At 38.4% G+C, this 22,746-nt stretch overlaps 1 protein-coding gene across 1 annotated transcript in view; it reads right to left on the bottom strand.

The window, feature by feature from the left end:
- The window catches only part of THADA (THADA armadillo repeat containing), a gene marked incomplete at its 3' end in the record, with an annotated part of 165,811 nt that overhangs the window by 39,569 nt on the left and 103,496 nt on the right, over positions 1 to 22,746 (bottom strand). The window contains exons 30-31 of the mRNA XM_080341089.1: positions 21,816 to 21,931; positions 7,436 to 7,521 (exon numbers count right to left, since the gene is read on the bottom strand). Of these exons, the coding sequence (XP_080197215.1) occupies positions 7,436 to 7,521; positions 21,816 to 21,931 (202 nt within the window). The remainder of the gene's footprint in view (positions 1 to 7,435; positions 7,522 to 21,815; positions 21,932 to 22,746) is intronic.

Below are 22,746 nucleotides of genomic sequence, written 5' to 3'. Positions count from 1 at the left end.
GCTGACAGACAGTTCGGCTGATCCTTCATCTCAAAGATTCTGTATATTCCAAAGTGACAGAAGTAATTTGAATTCTTCCTATATTTAAAACCTAAACTTGTTTCATCACCTTGCTAGCTGATGAACAGGGCAGGTTATGTATTTCTGCTAGTTTAGGTACTTTTACAGTGGCTGGCTGGGCTACTGCCATTTGGACACCTCTTCGTATCAACAAGTGTACACTGTGTGAGGGGCTTTTTTTCTGTACCTGTGATCATGATACATTTAAGTATTTGCACACTTCAAGATAAACGTAAGAGATCAGCTCCTGTATGCAGCACCTCGAGCACCCACCCCATCTTCCTACTAGAGGCTCCAGAAAGCAAGAACAGAGTAGACAATAAGGAGAGAAATTAAAAGCATAAGAAAACTTATTGACACTCTACAAAGTCAGACAGAATTTACAAGCAGCAGCAATGAAATGCTGTTGCATCTGCAGTACAATGTTATGGGAAGGGGGTCCAAGCATCAAAAATTCATCAGCATTCACAAAGACGCAGAAGAACTTGTAATTATTTATGGACTGAGAAGAGGTTAAAATCCTTTGCACTCACTAATTGCCATCTAATCCAAGGGCATCTGAAGAAATCATATGAACAGAGACAAGGCTGAAAGGTAGCCAGTGCCAAGAAAATATTTTCCTAGACAAATATTAAGGAAAAGTATTTTCTTTCATATTTTCCCTGTCACTGGTAAATGGAAAAAAAAAAGACAACAGAAAAGTATAATTTATTACAACGTGGAACTAAAATAACTGTTGATGATCAGGAAAAAGGCTTAAGTGGGATGTTTTCTTTTAAAGACATCTGCAATATCTTCAACACCAGAGACTACACATTAGTACTCACAATAAAATTGAAAACTACAAACACAAGTGATTAACAGAATCTGCTGATAATATATTGCTGTGGACAGCAGCATCCCTTTGTATTTTGTCCAGTATAGAGGAAAGTTTCCAAAGGAAAAGAAAGGGGAGGAAAAAAGCATTTGATCCAGACACTGAGGCTGCTATTTTCTATACAGAATCTCTCTGGCACAGCACCAAGTTTTTCACTTTGTTTTGCATTCACAGAAAACCATAAAGCCCCACTGCAAGTAGCAAATGCTGGAATCTGAAGAGAACCTGAAACAAGATTCTAGAAGGATGGGCAGTTTCCATCTTCAGAAGGAGACAGAATCTTTAACTGCGAACATTAACAAACACCATCAATTCTACTCTCTCCTGGAGTCACTTATTTCATATGACACCTTTCTATATTCCCCGCTGAACACAGCGTTTTACTGTCTGCAACTCCCGGTCAATCCCTGTCTCTTGGACCTCAACAATCCCATCCTCAACTTGTTCATTCTCCTGCCTTTGTGGAGTCAGAATATTGGGTACCCAACTGCACTTCCTTTTGACTTGTCCAATTTCATGTCAGTAGGCATAGGCCACTTAGGTGACTCCATAAATATGTTTTAAATCTTTACTTTCACTCAAAATAACAACATTGACCAACTGTCAGAGTCAATATACTGGCACAAAAAGTTTATATAATTTCTGACATAACAAACAAAAACTACTTTCAGTTTATTCAGATGGGATTTGTTAAGTTTAAGCTAATTAGACGAAATAACTAAACATGCATTAGCAAGCTGACAGTGTTTTTGTTCAATAAACTGCTTGGCCACGCTTCTTAGGGATCTAGGTAAAGAAAGTTATACTATGGCTAAAATAACCAACTTAGTTATTCCTGTTAAATTTTTACTGTTTAAACATTATCAGTTTTTAAGTAGGCCTGCAGAAGAACTTATTTTAGTTACCATTTACCTTCTTTTCAAAATAAGAAAAAAGTACAATATAGAAAAAAGTAGGCATAACCTTCAAATGTTATTTAAAAGTCCAACAAATCATATTCAGGCAAAAACATTTAAGAGATTCCTACTTTTAAAATTATCTTTCAAGGCAAAGCATCTAAAAGTTTGACAATGCACACTATTTCTACCAATATATTTTACAACTTCTGATTAAAAAGGACAAATATAACTAAAATAATAGTAGTTGCAATTTCTGTTATTTAAAACACGGTATTTTGACATATTTGAGAGCACAAAAAAAGGACACAATCAGCAGACAGTTGTACATAATTGCCCGTGTTTCTGATCTCATACACAGGTGTGACACACAGTATTTTTGGCAATTGTTTCTGTTACTCATGAGCAGAATTTAAGAATCTTAACTAAGCTACATCTACAAAAGGTTTAGCTGTTTGGAAGATAGTAAGAAAACAGAAGTCTGTTTTTGCAAGACTCAAGGAAAGAACATATGAGTGAGAGCAGAATACTGTATTCTCCATTTTGATAAGAAATAATCTATTTATGAACAAAATTAATTATGCAAATACTGAATAACCATTCCCACTGACAACAACAGTGGAGTTTGGTTAATCTCAAGAACTTTTATAAATACTTTCATCTCAAATGTAGAAAGGAAAAACACATGGTTAGACTTCAAGTAGCAGCTTCTCCTAAATCACAGATTCATCCTATTTGACATCCTCTTTAAGTGTTTCCTCTTTCTCATCCAACTTGAACTTTGAAGACACTATAGGAGATTGACAGCATACATATAGGATAAAAGAGCAAATTGGAAGGACTACCTTTAGCAAATTCTTCTTTCTTCTTTTCCCTGAATTCTGTTCTACATCCTATTTCACTTATGTTGATGGCCTTTATAAACTCAACACAACACTTTATTGATGAGTACCATTTTTTTCAACAAAACCCTGGGAAGCTACACTTTTATTAGTCAAGTCTATTTTGCATGCATTTTTTCCTTCATGAACTGACAAAATACTATCAGAAAACTGTTTTGAGATGTGAGCAAGAAAGAAAGAAAAAGTGACCACTTTGTCTTGTGGCGTTCTTCATGTGTCACAGAGAGACAAATCTGTGCTTTCACTGCAACACTCTGCTCTGGCTCCTGTGTTACTTGCACTGCAGCATCACAGAAATACTCTCATCGTTTAGCTTCAGACACCAACTTCCAGGAGAAGATCTGAAAGGAGGAAAGTCTATGATGTGTTCTGTCAAAAGTCCACATATTCCACAGAGGAATCTTACCCACTGGAACACTGTGTTACAGCACAGCCTGCGTGCAGGTTGGTATCCTGTCTCTTGCAAAGCCCATCTCCGAGCGCAGAAAAAAGAATCACAGAATCCCAGAATGTCAGGGATTGGAAGGGACCTCGAAAGATCATCTAGTCCAACGTCCCCACCACAGGAGGAACACCCAGATGAGGTTACACAGTAACGTGTCCAGGTGGGTTTTGAATGTCTCCAGAGAAGGAGACTCCACAACCCCCCTGGGCAGCCTGTTCCAGTGCTCTGGCACCCTCACCAAGAAGTTCCTTCTCAAATTTAAGTGGAACCTCTTGTGTTCCAGTTTGTACCCATTGCCCCTTGTCCTATCATTGGTTGTCACCGAGAAGAGCCTGGCTCCATCCTCCTGACACTCACCCTTTACATATTTGTAAACATTAATAAGGTCACCCCTCAGTCTCCTCCAAGCGAAAGAGCCCCAGCTCCCTCAGCCTTTCCTCATAAGGGAGATGCTCCACTCCCCATCACCTCTGTTGCCCTATGCTGGACTCTCTCCAGCAGTTCCCTGTCCTTCTGGAACTGAGAGGCCCAGAACTGGACACAGCATTCCAGGTGTGGTCTCACCAGGGCAGAGTAGAGGGGAAGGAGAACCTCTCTCGACCTACTAACCACCCCCCTTCTAATACACCCCAGGATGCCATTGGCCTTCCTGGCCACAAGGGCACAGTGCTGGCTCATGGTCATCTTGCTGTCCACCAGGACCCTCAGGTCCCTTTCCCCTACTCTGCTCTCTAATAGGTTGTTGCCTCAGACACACACATGGATCTGCAGCAATACAGCTTCACAGATGCCTCCTTCTCGCTCCTGCTGATCAAGACTTGCAAATTTGCAAATAGTTGTAAATACAGCTGAGGCTGGACACGTTCTCACCTGGACTCGGAGGCACCATTCCCCTTCAAAGAGGCCTACAAGTGTTCTTTGCTTCCTGCAGTAATGTTTGAAGAGTGAAGTTTAAGAAATTCCCCTTGTTCCTACACCACCCACTCTGGTGCTGGTTTACTTCTGGAGGGGTAACAGAACTGATTCTAGCAGGGTACAAGTGCCACAAAATCCCCTGGAAGTGGTCTGCGTTGTTCTACCCATTAGAGTGAAACAGCCCTGGACCTCTGTCATTCCAGGTCTATAAAACAGTTAGCATAGATCTGTAAGAACAAATTCACTGGGTAGTATTAATAATTATTAATACTGAAAGTAGACATTAACTCATCAGACAATCGTAGATCTGGTAAGAACTTTTGTTTGCTCTCAATACAGGAAAAGAAAAGTATTTTTATTTATATATTTTAAATTTTTTTTTTTTAAATTTGCTTCAGTTTTTTTTTTTTTTTCTGAGTTCCAACTGCGATTGATAATTGAAAAAAAGCATGTTGTAAGTCTTGTTATGTACTGTCTCCGCACATCAGAAGACCCTCAGGCACATTGGGAGCTGGAAGAAGTACTGCAGATTTTGCCTATCAACTCAAGGAAAGAAAACTATATTTTCCCAGCGACGTGAATCAGGCAACACTTCCATCCAAACCAGCAGATCAGAATAACTACAGGGTTTCTTTATTTGTATTAAGATCAATAATCATCATTTGGCCAGCAATAAATTTTTAGCTGGACAAGATGCTTTTGGTATCCATTACTTCCTGCCTTCCTTACGTGACATTTTAAATTGTTTTGAATTTGTGAAGTGAATTCCCTAAGGGCTGTCCTGCACTTTAAGAGACAGATTTTATTAATTGAAGACAACAAATCACTTACAGAAAATAATCGTAATGTAGGAAAGGCCTAGGCAGTGCTATACTCTGGAAATCTCTTTGTAATTGTAGCCCCTTTAGACAGACATAATCAATTAGAAGTGGTCTGATTTTAACCAGTTGCAGGCTCATTACATTGCATTCCCATTTCTGTTGATGAAAATCAGTTTCAGCCTGTGGCCTGGAGCTCATATACAGCACTTCCTGGGGCCTCTTAGATAAACACATCAAGAAACAGTTTTATTTGGATTTGTCCTTCACCCTTTATTCATTGAAGCAACTTTACAAAGCAAGATTAAAACAGACAAAAATTGGCTCAAAACCAGAGATAGTCGTATTATGAGTAAGATATTTAATCTCAGACAAGTAGAAAACTCCAGTTAATTATTATTCCTTACAGAACATATTTAAATACGAGACTCAAAACATTCATTTTTAACTGTTGAGTTTAGTCTTTCTCTTACTGTGTCATGGGACACTCAGTTTCTATTTAATATAAACATATTACTCCCTCATTTCAGAAGTGCTTCTGCCTGTGATATATAGAATTGTCCCCAATGTATCTCCAAGTTTTCAAAACCGCATTTCCAGTCTAAGTTTCTGCTCTCTGTAGATACTGCCTGAAACATATAATTTTAAACCTATGTAGGAATGAAACTTTCTAATGAACTATCCCTGAGCAGAGAGAGCATGCAAAAATAATTGCTTTCATTCTACAGAAATCATACAGCACAGCACCCAGGTTTGGAACACTTCACATGAGCTTTGAAAAATAAAAGAATCCACTGCAGTCGGTAATGCAGGCACAGCGTGGTGCAGTCCCTCAGGCTCAAAGGGCTATTCACGAGTCAGGGGCATAAAAAGAGAGGGAAGTCTCCTGGTGTGGAGAGGTCAATAAAAGCCTTTGCAAATGTGCAAGACAAAAGCCCCAAAGATAACTGAAATAGGAAACAGACTGATAAAGGGAAATGTAATGTCTATTAAGTAAGCACATGAGGAGCCCTCACCTGGAATACTGGCTGTTCCTTCATTAAGAAAATGTAAAAATAGAGCTGAAGGGTCAGTGATGTGAATAATCAGAAGCAGAAGAAAAAAACTTCATGTGAAGAGAATACAGAAAGACTGGGATGATTCACACCACAAAGGGGGGGAACAGAGGTAGAGGATCATGATTAAAAGAAGTGTAAAAATTAATATTCCAAAGAGGATCTATGTTTAAAAAAAAGGAGTACTCAAAATAAAGAGAAGGGTGATAAGACTAAATACAGTTGAAGGGGGCTCTGGGGATCGTTTCTGTTTATTTTGTAGATGTGATACAAAGCTAGACTTTTTAATGTATTGCAAAGGATAATCACTAAGATCAATGGCACATCAGGATTTAAGAAACTTTATTTTGTATAAATATTGAAAACAAATAAATACACATTGTAACATAATTATTGATGGTAGATATAGCCTACCCCACAAAAAACATTCAAGAACCATGAAAAGCTTATCCCTGGAGACATGCTATATTAAAACTGGTTTATACAGGGTGGTGCATTCCTGCCTATACAGCATGCAACCCTTACCTAGTCACAAACTGTGGTCAGTACCCAACAGAAAGAGACCTACAGTGCAACATCATCCTTTACTGAATAGTGTAGCTTGACATATGGGCCCCAAGAGAGAGAGGAATGACTCCTCAGATGACATGAAAGATCAGACCCAACTCCTAGAGTCCCTGATAACCCTAACCATGCTCCTCTGGTATGCTGGAACCCACTTGTGACATATTTTCTATGTGTCTATGCTTCTGTCCCAAGGGACAAATTCTGCATCAACCTATCTGAAGAAGCTCATTTCAGACATGTTCATCACCAACTCATTTTCCTTACAGCTATCACCATTAGAAGTGTACATTCACAAGAAACCACGTAAATAGCAATTATGGAACAATTATGGAATTGAACTACTCCTACTAAAGGTCTATGCAAAAAAAGAAAAAGAATTGCTTTTAAAATTAAGAATGGTTCCAATACCTTAAAAGCAGCATTAGAATCAGTCATTAAGAAATTTAATGAAATAAAAGAACTATTTTGTAACTGCCTTCCTGGACTGGCAAGGTAATTTATTACTCACTTGTTCATTAGAACTAAACAAAACAGGCCCACAAGGAAGCAAGTTACAGCTGACTGAAAGCTGCCTACACACAGTCACACTTGAAAGGGTTCCCCTTACTCCTTACCATTGTTTCCTTTTTTGTTTACAATATGTTTTGTATTGTGGCAAGAAATACTCTGCATCATTAAAAACTGATAGTTCTGACTGACCCTTCAAAAACTTCACAGTGATAAAGAATCAATACTAAAAAAAAAAATAAATAAATTTAAAGACACTCTCACAGTTTAAAACTTCTAAATATGAGAAAATGCTGAGTACAAGTAATACATTATTGCTTCTCCAGATCCAACAGAGCTCTAATTTCCCCACAGGTATTCCACCCAATTTATAGAGCAGCACATTTGACTTACCCTGCTTTTGAAACTTCCCCAGGTGAGTACTCAGCAGCACAAGGACATCAAGATAGGCAGCTCTGGTCACCAAACAAGGATTTGGCCTAGAAAAATCAAATTACTAAACATTAAATCATTGTAACATCCATGCTCAGAAACAGTGAAACGCACCAGCTTGGTGTGTCTATTTTACTTAATTAATGAAGATCAACCACTGATCAAGTTAGACTGGATATGTGAAATCATTAGGCCAGGTTACCTCAGCTTCACATCCTGGCCCATTCTGAATGACAATCACCTTAGCAGAATGGCAAAATTCACAGTTCATACATTTCATTACCAATGGATGAATCAGCTTGCCCCAGCAACTAGGATGTCTTTGTTTTATGGATAATGTGTGTGACTAAACGTGTTAAGAAAAATAAGTCTTCAGGTCTTATTGTTACAGTTCATAGAAAAGAAAATTCCTCATGAAAGGTACCCACTACATCTTTTTAACCATCACACATCTCTCACTGTTCTGATGAAGAACACAGAGGCATGAATGGTTTTAAAGTTAGATATTTTTCCTCAGACAAGAATATCATGTATAACACAAATTATTGATTAGCTGCTTTCCACTCTACCTCTTCAAGTCACACGTGATAAGACATTTTCTCTCCAATTAGAAAAGCAAATTAGGTTAACATCTTAATTTTTTTTTTTTTTTTTTATATTGTTATCACTGTAGGTTTTAGCCAGGAAAACTTTTCTTAAAATATAATTTAATAGTGAACAAACAGGAAACCTGGTTCAAAACACAGAAATTATTCTGATGAGTCCAATGGGACCTGCACTAAACTAAAAACTTAGAGAATCAAGCAGCACAAGCTTAAATAAAAATTAAATACTGAACAGAATTAGTCATTATTTTATCTGGCACTTTCCTTGTATGCTTATCTTAACGTTTGAAACTCTTTCAAAAAACTGTTAATTAAAAATGTTCCAACAAACATTCTCAACTCTGTAACATCTTTAAAATTCAAGGAAAAAAAAACTTTTTCAAATAAGATAAGTGATCATGACATAAATATGAAAAGGTCTGAGGTTCTTGCATAGAAGTCTGGCAGTTGTATTTGCTTATGGAGAGTTAGTCTATGATTCTGTTAAAAAAAGACAACTTTTACCAGAAACACTGCTCTCATCTTCAGTAATGAACTGTAATAAGCCTAAATTAGTTTTATGGTCTACGATATTAGGCAACTATATAACATATAGCAGACTGCATGCTACTAGGATTTATATTTGGAAATTTTTTTATTTCTTTTGCATGAACGGAGACTTTTTAGACACTTTCCTAGTCATGAACCTTCCAGAACTTCTCCATGCTTGCTTCTTACCACTTGCCTTAAAGAGCTAAAAGCCTGCCTGCAGAGGAGATGTGCATCCATACAAACTGATACCATAAGAAGCCAAAGCAACTTTAATATGGGCTATTTTGAAAAGCTGTATCAGAAAGACTTACTTTCTGTCCACCCTAAGTGAACCTCTCTTCTTAATCTTGGGCATCTAGTTGCTGCCCAAGTTGTTCTTCACAATCTGTGTGAAAACACCACCAAGAAATACTCACAGGGTTAGGAGCTCAACTCAAGACAAAAGAGTGACAGGCCAGTCAAAGGCTTAGAAGAAAAAGGAACCAAGAGGTCTCTCACCAGTGCCCATTAAATGAACAGAAGGAGCCATGATAGATTTCAATTTAGATGAGGAATTCAACAGGTCTCCTGCACTTCAGCTCCCTTGAAAAATGGAAGACTCACTTATTATTCAGTCATTTCACTGGAAAGAAAAATTCCAATGTACAAACTGTGCCTTGGGAAAAAACATGGCTGATGCAACCTTTACTGAACAAGTGACAACAGCAATACTGACATGTTTTTTTTATTCTGGTCCAGCTTTTAAGCATTTACCCCTTCATTTTGTGTATGCGCATATGCATGTTTTGATTTTGAAATGAGGTTTCTCTAGGACAAAACATGCCAAACGTTTGTTCTTGGCTGGTTCCATTGCTCTGGTGATGCTAGTGAATTCTCAGCCATATGTGCCAGACGGACACAATAGGAAATTCAGTTTTCCAAAACCAAGAAATTTCAGTGTTGTTCAGACCGTAGCAGAAAGCTGTCTTGAAGGTAATCAAACTGTGATTTGCATAACAGACCTGACAGCCAAAAATCACATGCTGAACCTTTCAAATGATACCCTGTGCAGTATTTAAGATGACCGGTTCACGCAGAACTTCAACAATGAGAGTGGGAAGAGTACAAGATGTTTCTTTTTTAACACAGATACCCAAATATAGTGGTGTTCTCATAAACACGCTTTGAGGAAATCTGTCTCCAAACAAGAAAGTCACAGCAGTAGCAAGGGTGGGAGCTCCAGGCGTCTGGAACAGTGTTCCTTGTTTCATCCAAAACCCCAAAAATTAGTTCATTTCCCTTCCAACCTGGATATTATTGGAAACAAATACATCATATGCTCACTCCAGATGATAAACTCTATGTGACTCTCAACAAGATAGAGCTAGAGATGTTTAGGATTCTCATATCTAAGGGTATGTCCACACAGAAATTTAAAAAGGATACGAAAACAATATTCATACTACTGCACATATATACTAATAGCAGGCTAGTGATGTCATTCCAGAGATCCATACCTCAATAAAGTAACACTGTCTGCACTAGCAAGTAGGTTGGTGTAACAACAGCAGATTCATGAAGTTGAACAGCTGGTACCAAAGACCCAGTGGCCACCCTACACAACATGCCCAGAAACATTAAAACATAATTTTCAGAAGTTCCATCTTGTTGCTTTTTGTTTCTTTTTAGATATAGAGTTTATATAATAGAAGCTTAACGCACAGTTTCTAGCGCTGCTTTGTGACGCTGTACTTGGAGGCTGACTGTCCAGGTGGAAATAAAAATCAGCTCACAGATGGCCACCGAGTGGAATTTCACCAACTAATATTGTAGAACATTACAACACATCTGCCTGAAGAGAGGGCAAAGGCTGTCTGCCATGAGTAATACGTAAAACACAAGCATCGGCACAGACCCAACCAGCCACGGCGGGGCAAGAAGACATCTGCAACCTTTAGAAGCACAAGCAGGGATGGAAAGGATTACTGCTTAGAAAGAACAAGGCTCAGAATAAATGTGTTTCTAATTTAATCAAGGAGAATGAAACAATGGCAGGAGGAGCTGTTGTGTCCCTACTAGATCATCACCAAGCTCCACAGAAGATAGAAGGTGATGGAAAGTACAGAAGTCAAAAAAGTTAGAGACCGCAAGTTTTAAAGGGTCTACAGATATTTTTTTTAATAACTGCCCAAAGCTCCAGCCTAACAGTATCTTCAGTATGGGGGAAAAAAATGTGTCTTTTTTAAATTGTTATTAAATTGTTAAATTGCATGGCTGAACAGTAGACAAATCTGAAAACAGAGGTACCAGCTTCCATACTAATAAATCTGATGCATTACAGCAGATTTCTGGATTAGATCCTGAAAATGAAGTCTTCCAAACCAACCGAATTTCTTATCACTAATGCTGAACAAGTAATTTGGGGTAAGGTAGTCAGACTTCTTTGTAACTCCAATTTCGATTCTGTTAAGTGAATATAAACTTAGAAGAGCTGAAGTCACTGACAGTAGGAAATCTTCTGTTAGCCATTAGAGTCCAGGGATTTTTTTTTTTAAAGAGGAAAAGGTTAATGGAACTAAATAGTTCTTTAAAATTCACGAGCTCCTGGTCAAATGCCTTTGAAAAGGACTGGGTTAAGCACTTACAGAATGCTGTATGACAGGACTAACAATAAGCTGTTTGTTTTCAACAAGGAGCTGCCTGGTAGGTAGATGGGGCAGCGCACCCTTCAGCAGATATTCCCCCTCTACACGTGTAGACCAGACCGGGCAGCTTCAGAAGCTTCACATGCAACACTGTGTTCTGCTCCAGCCACCTTTAAGTACCACTGATTGCAGCTTAGCACTACGTAACATGAAATCAATCCTAGATTCTCACACTTGGGAGCCTGCAACTATTATTTTTTTTAAAGTTTGATTCACCTTCTGTAGTTAAGTCATGCTTAATTTAAGGCAGTCATCAGTTTGCTTATTTTGGATGGCAGATCTGATGCAAACCAAACTGGCATTTATTGGAGAAATCAGCAATGTGTGGTCACAGACCTCCTGTGCACCCTGCCTGCACACATGGTTTCAACTGTATCAGGAATACATGGCTTAACTTCGAAAACTCAGTTTCTCTTGTATTACTGTTTATTTTAAAGAAGATCAACACTAATGAATTATGGAGCAAAATACCTCCTCTTCCAAGGGAAACAACAAGGAGCGAAGAACATGGAAAGTTCACACATTTGGCCTCAATTCAGTCAGAACACCGGGAAAAGATTTAAATTAAATATACAACTTCTTGCTCTTCTAACGACTAAGGTCTGCAGAGGCCCTTAAACCTCATTTCTACTCATTACAGGACACCATTTATAACCATTCAGATTTCTACATATAAACAAAGATGGTCAACACACCTTTATGCAGAGCAAGCAACAAACAATTTTGATGCACAAATTTGCAGATTCTCATTCTCTTCTCAAACCCCCAATTTTCAATTACACTGAGTCAAATGGCTCAAAAAAACAATTACTATTTTCTCATGGATCACTCCTGTTTTTCCGAAAGAGCATCATCTCAGAGACAAACAACAGTGACAATAATATATTGCATTTGTTACATAAATAAGACAGATCCGAGTCACTGACTATAAAATCAAAGTTGTTTGTGTTAATGTTTATACTACTTGGTTTTGGTTATTCCAGTCAATAGAAACTCATTGTTTCCAAAGATGTAGCTTATTTAGCTCATATTTTTTCCTCATTAGGAAACAGATGTTGCAAAACTATTAGCAGAACAACTGCTATAAACATACAGAAACTTAAGGTATTTACTAAACACTTAACAACATAAATATCAAAGCATATTTGCTCATACTTCCAATGAGCACTTCACAAATTTCAAATGCAGCCTGGCAGTTAATGTCTATTACATAAAAACCCATTACATCGCTCTTAGGAATTAGTTTAGTTATAGAAATCTTAGTGCAGTTACTTATCTTAGGGCTGTCTAAAAAAAACAAACAACTTCAGTGAAAGGTCTCGGAAAAGCTCCATGTTTTGCAGCTTCCAAGTATTTAGGGTAGTCGGAAGGATTTCAAGGCTTCCAACCAATGCTGCTTTACCAATACAAGCTAATATAATCTGTCAAACTGGAATATTATTTTATTAAATAAATAACAAACTAAATAGTTTCATCCTAATAATATGCAGCATGTGCATCACATAATGGCTACATAGGCTGTGAGTGAACATTTTTTCAGAGTAAAGTACAGTGTTTAAATGACTGTTAGCTACTTCTAATCTACACACACACATTCGTTACTCTCAGCCCCCAATCCTTAAAAGCTAATGACAGGATTTGGCTCATGAATGAAGCTAATACAGAATTTTAGTCTAAATCATACAACTTTCAAGGCCACCTACAAACCCCCTGTATTTTGTCCAAAAAGTTCACGACACACTCTTAAGCATCAGAGTAAAGGAACAGCAGCGCTGGCAAGATTACAAGGGCAACTCTTCCCAAGGCCAGTTCATTGCTGCCTTGAGAACAAGAAGACAATCATCCTTAGGACTTGTGTGACTGTTTGCACTTCAGTTTCCAAAGTGGTCTATTCATTAAATGATCTGCCTATCCCTTTCTCTGGTCTTTAATGAAAAAGTCACTCACTGCAATGCTGTATGTTTCTGGAGCCTTTGGAAAGCCTGAAAAAGCCTAAAATTCCTGGAAGGAAGACCTTTTCAAAAGACTGAACTTATCAATAGTATTTTAGGAAGAGCTTCATATTAAAAAAAAAAAGAAAACTTGTCATAGCTAAACACTACCCCATTCTTCTGTTTAAATAACACGTTATTGTCAAAAAACCCTCAGCAACACCTATTCAATTCTACATTTTATCTGGCAGAAAATAAATCAGTCTGCTGGTGTTGAATTTAAACCCTGAATTCTCCTGCTTTCTAGCCACCAATATTACGTACAGTTTCTGCTTCCAACACATGAATCAAATTGGTTTCCTAAACATCATAGTCTAGATAATACAGAGTATGCTATTGTAATAGCCTTTGCACAAATTCTTGTATTTCTAAACTTTACAAACAGTTCTGATGAGTCAACATTTTACATACAATTGAGGCTGGAATTTCATTTGCAGCTCTGGCATAAACACAGGGAAGAATCTGGATTAAGTCCAACACATCCTAACGCCAGCTGGTACTTGGGAATGGGGTCAATGCAGCTTCCTATTCTGAGTTTCCCAGTCAGCCTTTGTCTTCCATCATCTCAGCTCTTCAGGCTGGCACACTGGCAACTAAATTTTGGGTTTACAGTGCATCTTTCCCTCACTACGAACTTCCAGCTTACTCCTTCCTGAAGAATGGCAAATCTCCGGAAAGTATTCTTTCTGCCAGTGGCCAGATTCTTCTGATATACGACCTGCATTTGTATCAGCTAAAATATCTTCTGAAAGCACCAAGAAGTGCACCTTCTGTGATGTCTGAGTCTTGATACAGTCAGTTCTACATAATCCTTACCAGGCTACCCATACCAAGTTTTATCCTTTTATCCTGGCCAAGCCAGCCTTGTACTGACCACATTTTAGCTGCAGAAAGAGCTGTAAAATGATCGTTTGTCAGTCATGGAGGCAACCAAGCTTATGGAAATCAGACCAACACACACAGTGAGAAGCTGATTAAAAGATTAAATATCACATTGTTTTGGTTATTAGCTTTCAAATTCTGCAGTGTTCTAGAGACTGAGGTTTGGGGGGGTATATTTGTTGAGAAGGTAGCCTTCAGATTTTAATCTATTTTTCTCTCAGAGCCCACATCTGTAGTACTGAATACACATGCATGGCCTTCCTCTTGTCTTCTTGAAGAGACATTAATAATGGATTTAATTATTAAACTTTGTCCACAGCATTTTTAACCATGTAATACAAAACCAGCACATCAGCAAACATCACGGCCGACAGACCCAGATTTAATGGAAAGTATTCTTAAAAAAAAAAAGGTAATAATGAAGCCTACACTACTAAGTAATCCTTGCTGAGTTCCTGGAAGTGCAGAAACACCCACACAGAGGTACAAACATGTAGTAACATCGCATCTGCTTGCCGCTTGGTGCTGTTGAGACCTTCTTGGTGTAACTACCATGTGCACCGTCCCCTTGACTTGCCCATTCTGTAAGGCCAGCTCATCCCACATCTGAGCAGGCATTTTCTCCAAAGGGAAAGTTGCTGGTCTGGTCACTTAAGATTTTGTACTACCACCAAAAGCTAGACTGTTATGTTACTGTTAGTTTCCCTGGTATAGGCAGAAAATTTATTGCTTCAAAAAGAAGCTACAGAAATTATTTTTTCATTGTGATAAAACCAAGAACATCCTGAGTTTCAGTTATTAGGAAAAATTAATCTGTGCTCTGGCTGTCCTTGGTGAATGACACTGAAAGGTTGTGTTCTGTTGGTGTTGTTTTTAGCATACCAGATTGATAAAATAATCCTGTCTGTTCTCTTTTCTGTTCTCTTAATGAGAACCGTATGTGAGCCCTTAGCAGCATCCTTAAAAACTTAGAGGTCAAACTAATCCCATGTGCAAATGTAATGAATTTTACACAATTAACACTAGGGGTTTTGCCTATAGAAGGCAAGCTGCTAAAACTCTTTTGTTTATTTATTGGAAAGCATTTTCAGATATGAGTGAGGATTTATGTCCAAAACCTGTAATTACGCCTGGTTTCAGCCTACTCTGAATGTTGCACAGGTGGAGGGAACACACCTTAAACAACCTTATTCAATATTCCCTGAATGCTTATATTTAAGTTAGGAGTATACCTATATGCCTATGAACCATAGAATGTTTCTCTTCTTAAATGTACATCTTCAACTTCAGTCTGAAGTTTAAACATCTCGACTGATACCCAAAGCAAATGTTCCAAAACAAGCAATCACCAACTGCCTAAATAAACCATTTGTAGCTGTCTTAAGGATACTGTTATCAAAACTGGTGAAAAGAGTGGACTTGGAGCAGCACAGAAACCTAAATTAGTCTGCTTAAAGCACGTACAATTTAAATGAATGTCTCCAAGAATACATTTATGAACAATGACGTAACTGTTATGACTCTGCTCTCTAAAGCAAAGACGAACTAGGCTAAATTAGGCTCATGGGTCAGAAAGTGCAGATTAATAAATTACCACTGTGCACCTGATGTGCAATAACTGCTCATACTGGTACGCTTTGCTTTCAGCTGGAACAGGACAACAAAAGTTTCCCTTGATGTTGTGTGTGATAGAGCAAGAGTGCACACGTGAATTATTGCTCCAGCCCAGTCGACAGAAAATTAACTTTTCAATTTGAAATCTAGTAAATAGACTTCCATAGAGCCAGGCTCAGTCATTAAAATGACTTTTGATTTTTGAACACAGCTGCATAAGCATACAGACCACCAAAGAACAAAGATAATTAACTGTACTTCTTAATGTGTAGATTTTAAAGACAAGAAGTGGAAAAGGCACAGAAACAGGAAGATGCCAAGAGCAGACACAGCTTTTGAAGGACAAGCAGGTTCATTTGATGCAGTGAGAGGCAGAGGCAAGGGAACTATCTGAAGAGGAGGGTCACTCTGCCAAGGAGGAGATCTTACCATCTCCTTAGTTGCTGCCTTCTTGCTCTTTTGAAAGTACAAAATGCCCCTTCCAGATCCCAAATAAGGTAGTCCCTCCAAAAAAAAACAACCACAGAGGCTGCTTGCAAAGCTGCAGTCATGGGCAACTTTCTTCTACATCCAGATATGTCACCACATGCCTCTGGAAGCTTCCACACAGCCACCATAAAGAACACAAAACACTGTTTAGTCTTTAATAGCCTGCTCCCTAGAAATGACTGCCGTGTGCCCTCAGAGACAATGAGAAGAAAAAGGGCACGTTTAGGTGACACTGTCTGCTGAAAGCACAGCAAGGCCACGTTCCTGTATTACACACACCTGGCGTGAAGCTCCTCCCGGGCAGGCTTCAGCCTGGCTGTCCGCCGGCTGTCGCACAACACTGCTGGGAGCGGAGGGCAAGGGGACGCTACAGGCTTGATGCAGTGCCATGGCCACCAACTCACCAAGTTACGGTACTCCGCAGCATTATAAAATACCTGAGATTTCCCCCATTCAAAGCAGTTACAGCTGGATCATCCTAGAGTCAGCCTGGAGAAAACTGAGCTTCAGGTATCTCGGTGGACAGTGAACCTGATTGTGAGTCCGAGCCTGGAAGCATTTTTGCATGGATTTGTTGTGTGAGCTTGAATATTTGCATCCCTACAGCAGGATCCATTTGTGTTTTTCAGTCATAGAACCATAGAATCATTTTGGCTGGAAGAGACCCTCGGGATCATTGAGTCCAGCCATAACCTAACCTAACTCTAGCACTAAACCATGTCCCTAAGAATCTCATCTGAATGCCTTTTAAACACATCCAGGGATGGTGGCTCCACCACCTCCCTGGGCAGCCTGTTCCAATGCCTGACAATCCTTTCCGTGAAGAATTTTTTCCTAATATCCACTCTAAACCTCCCCTGGGGCAAATTGAGGCCGTTTCCTCTCCTTGTATCACTTAATACTCACTTAATACCGCAGCGCAGTGGATCCTTGGGTTACAAAGCCCCGCGCACAGAGGGCAGGCGAGCCGTTCCAGACCAACTGGTGTGCCTTTGCAAAATGCAAAGCCGGTTTGTTTTATACAAGGCTGCTCCACAGAAGTTGGTTTCAAGAAAGCAGCCTTCTTAGAAGTAAACTTTCCCAGTGCAGATGAGCTCTTGGCTAAGAAATGGCACATGGCTAGAGGTTAGCAGAATGGATTATTTGACTTCTGGCAGAACCTCAAAGTCTTTTCCCCCTCCTGTGGTCTCCAGTCAGAAGGAAGGCAGGAAAAAAAGAGATCTAACTAAAAGCACTGGAAGATAGCATCCTACAGCAAAGCTGTGCAATGACATGATTTCACAAAATTTCCAATACCAATACTTTGCCGTGCCAAAGGCTACAAATGAAACAAGACAGATATTTCCGGGACTTCTGTGTAACAAATTACCAGCTCCAAAGGCCGCTCTTTTAGCTTTCTGTATTTATGAAGCAGAAGGCACCTGGAGTTAGTTGGTATGCAGTTGAGCTAAAAACTACTTTTTTTTTCTTTTTTTTTCTTTTTTTTTTTTAAATTCACATGAAAGAACTTTGAACTCTTTCAAAGGCTTAGTTTGATATATTGATTATTTTTTTTAAGCTTTCACCAGACTGATTTCCATCACTTCATTCCATCAGCTCAGCTCTCCAACAAGGCAGATTTTCTATAATTTTCAATTTCTGTTCTTCTCAAACACCCTGCATGTCCCATACTTGCAAATAATACAATAAATTAACAGTGGTGTGGAGGTGAGGGAAAGCAATAACATTACTAAACCACTTTAAACTAACAAACAAGTATTCTAAAACAAAATAAAAAACACCAAATGAAGGATAAACCTACAAGCGAAGTGAAAAGTTTCAAACATCACCTTGAGAAGTGGAGGGAAGGCCATGTCTCATTCACCAGAGCATCACAAATGGAAATACTGTTTTTGAATACTCAAAAAAGTTAGTGTTTTGAAGATGTAAAAAAACCCAAGGAAGGCAGAGGAAAGATGTTTTTTTTTCCTTCTGATATTCTAATACATACAACAAAGGAGAAAAAGAAATCATATCTTATTAACATGAGAAGGCTGCCTCCACAACAGACACAAAATACCAGTTGAAAAAGTCAACGCTTTATGAAATTCAGTTTTCATTATTTTATTCTCTAAAGCAAAATCAGATGGGGGAGTGGAGGAGGGAGAAGAGATCAGTGTATCACAGGGAACGTGCAACAAGTTTCTTGAGCTTTTCTGCACCAATACATTCTGATGAAAGGAAATTACATTCTGACCTTGAAAAGGTAAAACAACAACCAAAACTCAAGCAAACAAACAAAAAACCTCACCCGGTCCAGCAAACAGCTGGAAAACAATAATCTTTCCTCCAGATATATACACGTGACAGTTGAGTCTCATTTTTAAGAACCACTTACTCAATCCAAAATTCTGTAATTCAAGTTTCTCAGAGACGTTTGTTCCCTAGTACAAAGGAAGTATGTAGTTGGAAGAACACCAGCAAGACCTTTACAGAGCTAGCTCAGAAATGTGAATGGAGACTTATGTTTGAAAATACTTCCCCGTTTCCCCAAATCACAAACCATTTTCCTGTTATTTTAACTTTTTTTTTTACCCCTTTAAGATTAATAGTGAGTGCCTCTAACACCCTCTTTTCAAACAATCCCTGCACTACAGTATCAGTGACACACTAAGTTATGTCCACAAGAGGAAAGGTAAAATAAACAGATGGAGATTACTGAATTTTTCTCTGTGGTCCCCACTCTCTTTGCCTGAACAGAAAGAAGGTAAGAACAATCGTACGTTGACCGAGGGTCCTGCCAGCCAGCACCCAATATGCTTTCCCAACATCCCAAAAACTGCACAGATGGACTTAGTGGGTTTTACAACTTGGTTGCCAAGCAACCTCCCAAAACTCCTTTAAAACAAGAAATTGAGAAAAAAAAAAAAAAAACCCCCAAAACTCACCGTTCCTCACAGATCAGCTGTTCAGCTCCACATGGCCAAATGTAAATGGTAAAGCTGCACACAATGTGGGAAACTAAAACTACCAGAAGATATCACCTCTTTCAACATCTTTGTTGTTGCTGTTTGGGTTGGTTGTTGGTGGTTTTTCACTTGTTTTTAAATCACATCACACTGAACACATTTATCTCAAGCAGAAAGTTAAGAGGAAAGCAAATTTTTTCAGCTTTATCATTTATTGTTAAGTTTAAAACATACTTGGAAGTAAACTGGGTTAGCGAAGATTTCATAGATATTTTACTTGCTTTTTTTAGACTAAAATAAAAAACACACCTTAGCTCAAACTGTGCCTAAGCACATATGGCTGCATAGGCTCAGAGAGAATGATAAAGTATAACAGAAATTTGCAAAAATAGTTTGTCTGTAAAAGCAAAACAAAACAATGCTTTAACTTAGGATTGCAAACATCTGTGCTTGTAATATACAATTTTCCTATCTAGGGAGAAAGACATTTAAAAATCTTTGTATAGTATTAACTGCATAATTGAGAATGCATGAATATGGAAAGGAGGCTACAACAAACTGACAAAGTGAAAATGTGCTATGGACAGAGGGTTAATATTACCATATACAGCTACGGCTTTTTACAGGCAAGTGAAAGAGAAAATACAGCTCTTCAGGCAAATATCTATACCATGCACCTGAAAACATGTTCTTTCTGGAGATAACAGAAAAAAGAAAAGCCAGCACTAATACAACAGATGTATTAAAAGGCCAGCTCTGAAAAAATACTTTGAAAACACAGAATTTATTTCAAGTCTGTAATGAGAAGAGCCTGGCCATTACATATTTGCTGCAGAAGAAAGAGGTTTTAATTATTTAGCACCAGTATCTTTCTATCAAATTTGGTCTCCCGTGTTGTGTTTTTTCTTTTATTATTTATTCATTTATAAGAGTATCAATGCCTTTAGTTTAATTAAGTAAATGACCATTCTTATGTAGAAACTTAAAAATGCTCATGCTCAGTCAAATTGAAAGGTCCACCAAATGCAGCACGATGTCTCAAACAGGAAAGGGAAGCGCAGGGACAGTGACACCTGCCAAAAGCCTCTCTCTGAACCTTGAAGGTTGTTGAAAAATTTCTTGAGCCAACTGTGACAACTACATACTTGGTCACCTCACTGGGCTTTTCTTCCACGACTGTCTTCAATCATTTGCTAAAAATTCAGATAGGTTTAAAGTCAACAGTATCTTGCATCATGGAATTCCATAGCCAAACTAAAATTACATTTTCCAGGTTAAAAAAAAAATATATATATATGTATATATCTCAGCCTAATTAGTCCTTCCCTGTCTAGAAACTACTCTGTACTTGTATTGCTAGTCCTTTTACTGCCCATTTCTACTGTATCTTCCTTGGGATTTACACAGTATTCAAATATACAACATGGGTTAACAGACAGACATATAAGTGTGTTTTCTGTTTTGTTCTGTATTTTTTTTTTTTAATGATACATGACTCCTTCCCTCTTGGACTCTACTTAGAATCAGAGTGATTTTTTTGCCAACAAAAAACACCTGCTCAGTCAACCACTCCTTCCTCAGGTGAAGTCCAGAGTGCTTTATTCATGTGCATCATTTTACAATTATTTATATCAAGTTTTAGGTGTTGTATCATCACTCTCACTCTCTCAGGAGACTGTTCTGTAATTCTCAAAGACCAATGGTATCTTGATTACCCCAATTCAGTTGACACTGGCAGAAGACTTACTGAACCCGCTAGTAACTCCCCTTCTCCAAATCACTTACAATTTTCCTTTTGATGATCACAAAGCAACACAAGTTTTATCAGAGATTCACACTAAACTACACTGGTGACTTCCCTCCACTGTGCAATCTGCACCCTGGAATATTTTACCTAGTTAGTTATATACACAAGGACTTGTGCTCTCTGTCCACAACTGATTCCCTTGAGGTTTTCAGTGGGAATTTATAAAACCAATTGATGAGATCAAGTAAAGAAAGAGAAAAAGTTTCTGGATTGCAGTATGTAGGTCATCTGAAGATCTTTTTACAGAAAGTGAAGGAAAATGTTTCCAAAACTATCCTGGATTGTTTGTGGGCAGCTAAATATTTTTGATAGTTTCAACAATGCTGACATTTTCCTACTACTTTTTTGTAAAGGTCAAAGTCAGGGAAAATAGTAACATAAAAACCTCACATATGTGGAATATTTTTCTTAGCCTAGAAGCAACATTCATGCCTTTCTCAAAAAGGCTGCTTCTGTAGGCATTTTCATTCATGCGTTGTTTTTTGGGGTTTTCTTTAAATGACTGGACTATAAAATATAGCTGAGAATGAACTAAGAGAAGACTAACACACAGTAACATACACAGGTAAAGTATACCTATGTTTTTTCATCCCTTGTTTTTTTAAGAAAAAAAATCATCTCAATTTAAAAAAAATAGCAAGCCAATAAGGCATCTAAATTTTACATGTTTCTATGAAAAAACACCTGTCCAGTTTGCTATAATAAAAAGTTATTTTAAAAACCACCCAAGCCTTCCATATGTTAGTAACCTATGTGTACAAACATCTACATATATTGTATTTTATCTTACCTTTTAGCCAGCCACAGTTTAGTTCCTATACAGGTAATGATGTCATCCAATCCCTGCTCAAAGTCTGAACTAACGCGCTGTTTTGAATCGAAGTACGACCGCAGCAAGTGAAAAACCTAAATTAAAAAAAAAAAAAAAGAAGAAGAAACTAGAGTTTGCAACCACTGCTTTCCCTCCAAATAACTGTAAGATGAAAACAACCACCTGCAAAATGAACAACTGTTACTCAAGGAAAAATGTGTATTTATCTGCCATGGCAACGGATGGAATCTTTAAATTGTCTGTTCTTTAAAATTCGCTTTTCACAGTAATCAAGAAAACACAGGAAGTTCTGAAGACGTCAGCCTTGCTGAGCGAGCAGAGGACAGCCCGATGGCAATGGAAGCATCCTGCAACTCTTGACCTTTTGGTGGCACCCGCACAGCTGTCCCTGCGGCACGCGGGGAGTGGGTCCTACAACCAAGGAGACAAGGAAGGGTCTCTCAAACACACTCACTGAGCAAAAAGCTTTTTAAAGGCTGTAAAATTATCATCCATAACCACTGGCAGAAAAGCATCTTTGCTTTCGCTCCTGAGATCCTTCAGGGCTCCGTTTGCAATGGGCACAGTTGAGTTTAACAGAGAAGGGAGATGTTCCCACCCTTCCATTCCAAGGGCAGAGAAGACGGAGCTCCTGCTCTGGGGCTACCTCCTCCAGAGCTTCACAGAAAAGCCTAGTAGACACATCCTAGCTACCGTGAACAAAAGAATTCAGCGTACCAAACCAGAAAGCATGAATTGTAGCCTTCTGGTCAGACAGTTAACAAAGCAAATAATTCTTCTTCTTAGAGGCCTGCCTTTGCTATTTAAAGCTAGGTTTTAAAGGTAGTATTGAATATACATGTAAGTGTTAAGAAAAAAATGAGAAAAAAGAGGTCTAGTAATCTAGACC

Source organism: Nesoenas mayeri (assembly GCF_963082525.1).
Source record: "Nesoenas mayeri genome assembly, chromosome: 3".
Classification (NCBI taxonomy): domain Eukaryota; kingdom Metazoa; phylum Chordata; class Aves; order Columbiformes; family Columbidae; genus Nesoenas; species Nesoenas mayeri.
Note: the sequence above shows the minus strand (reverse complement) of the source record. Positions and strands in the feature narration are given on the sequence as shown.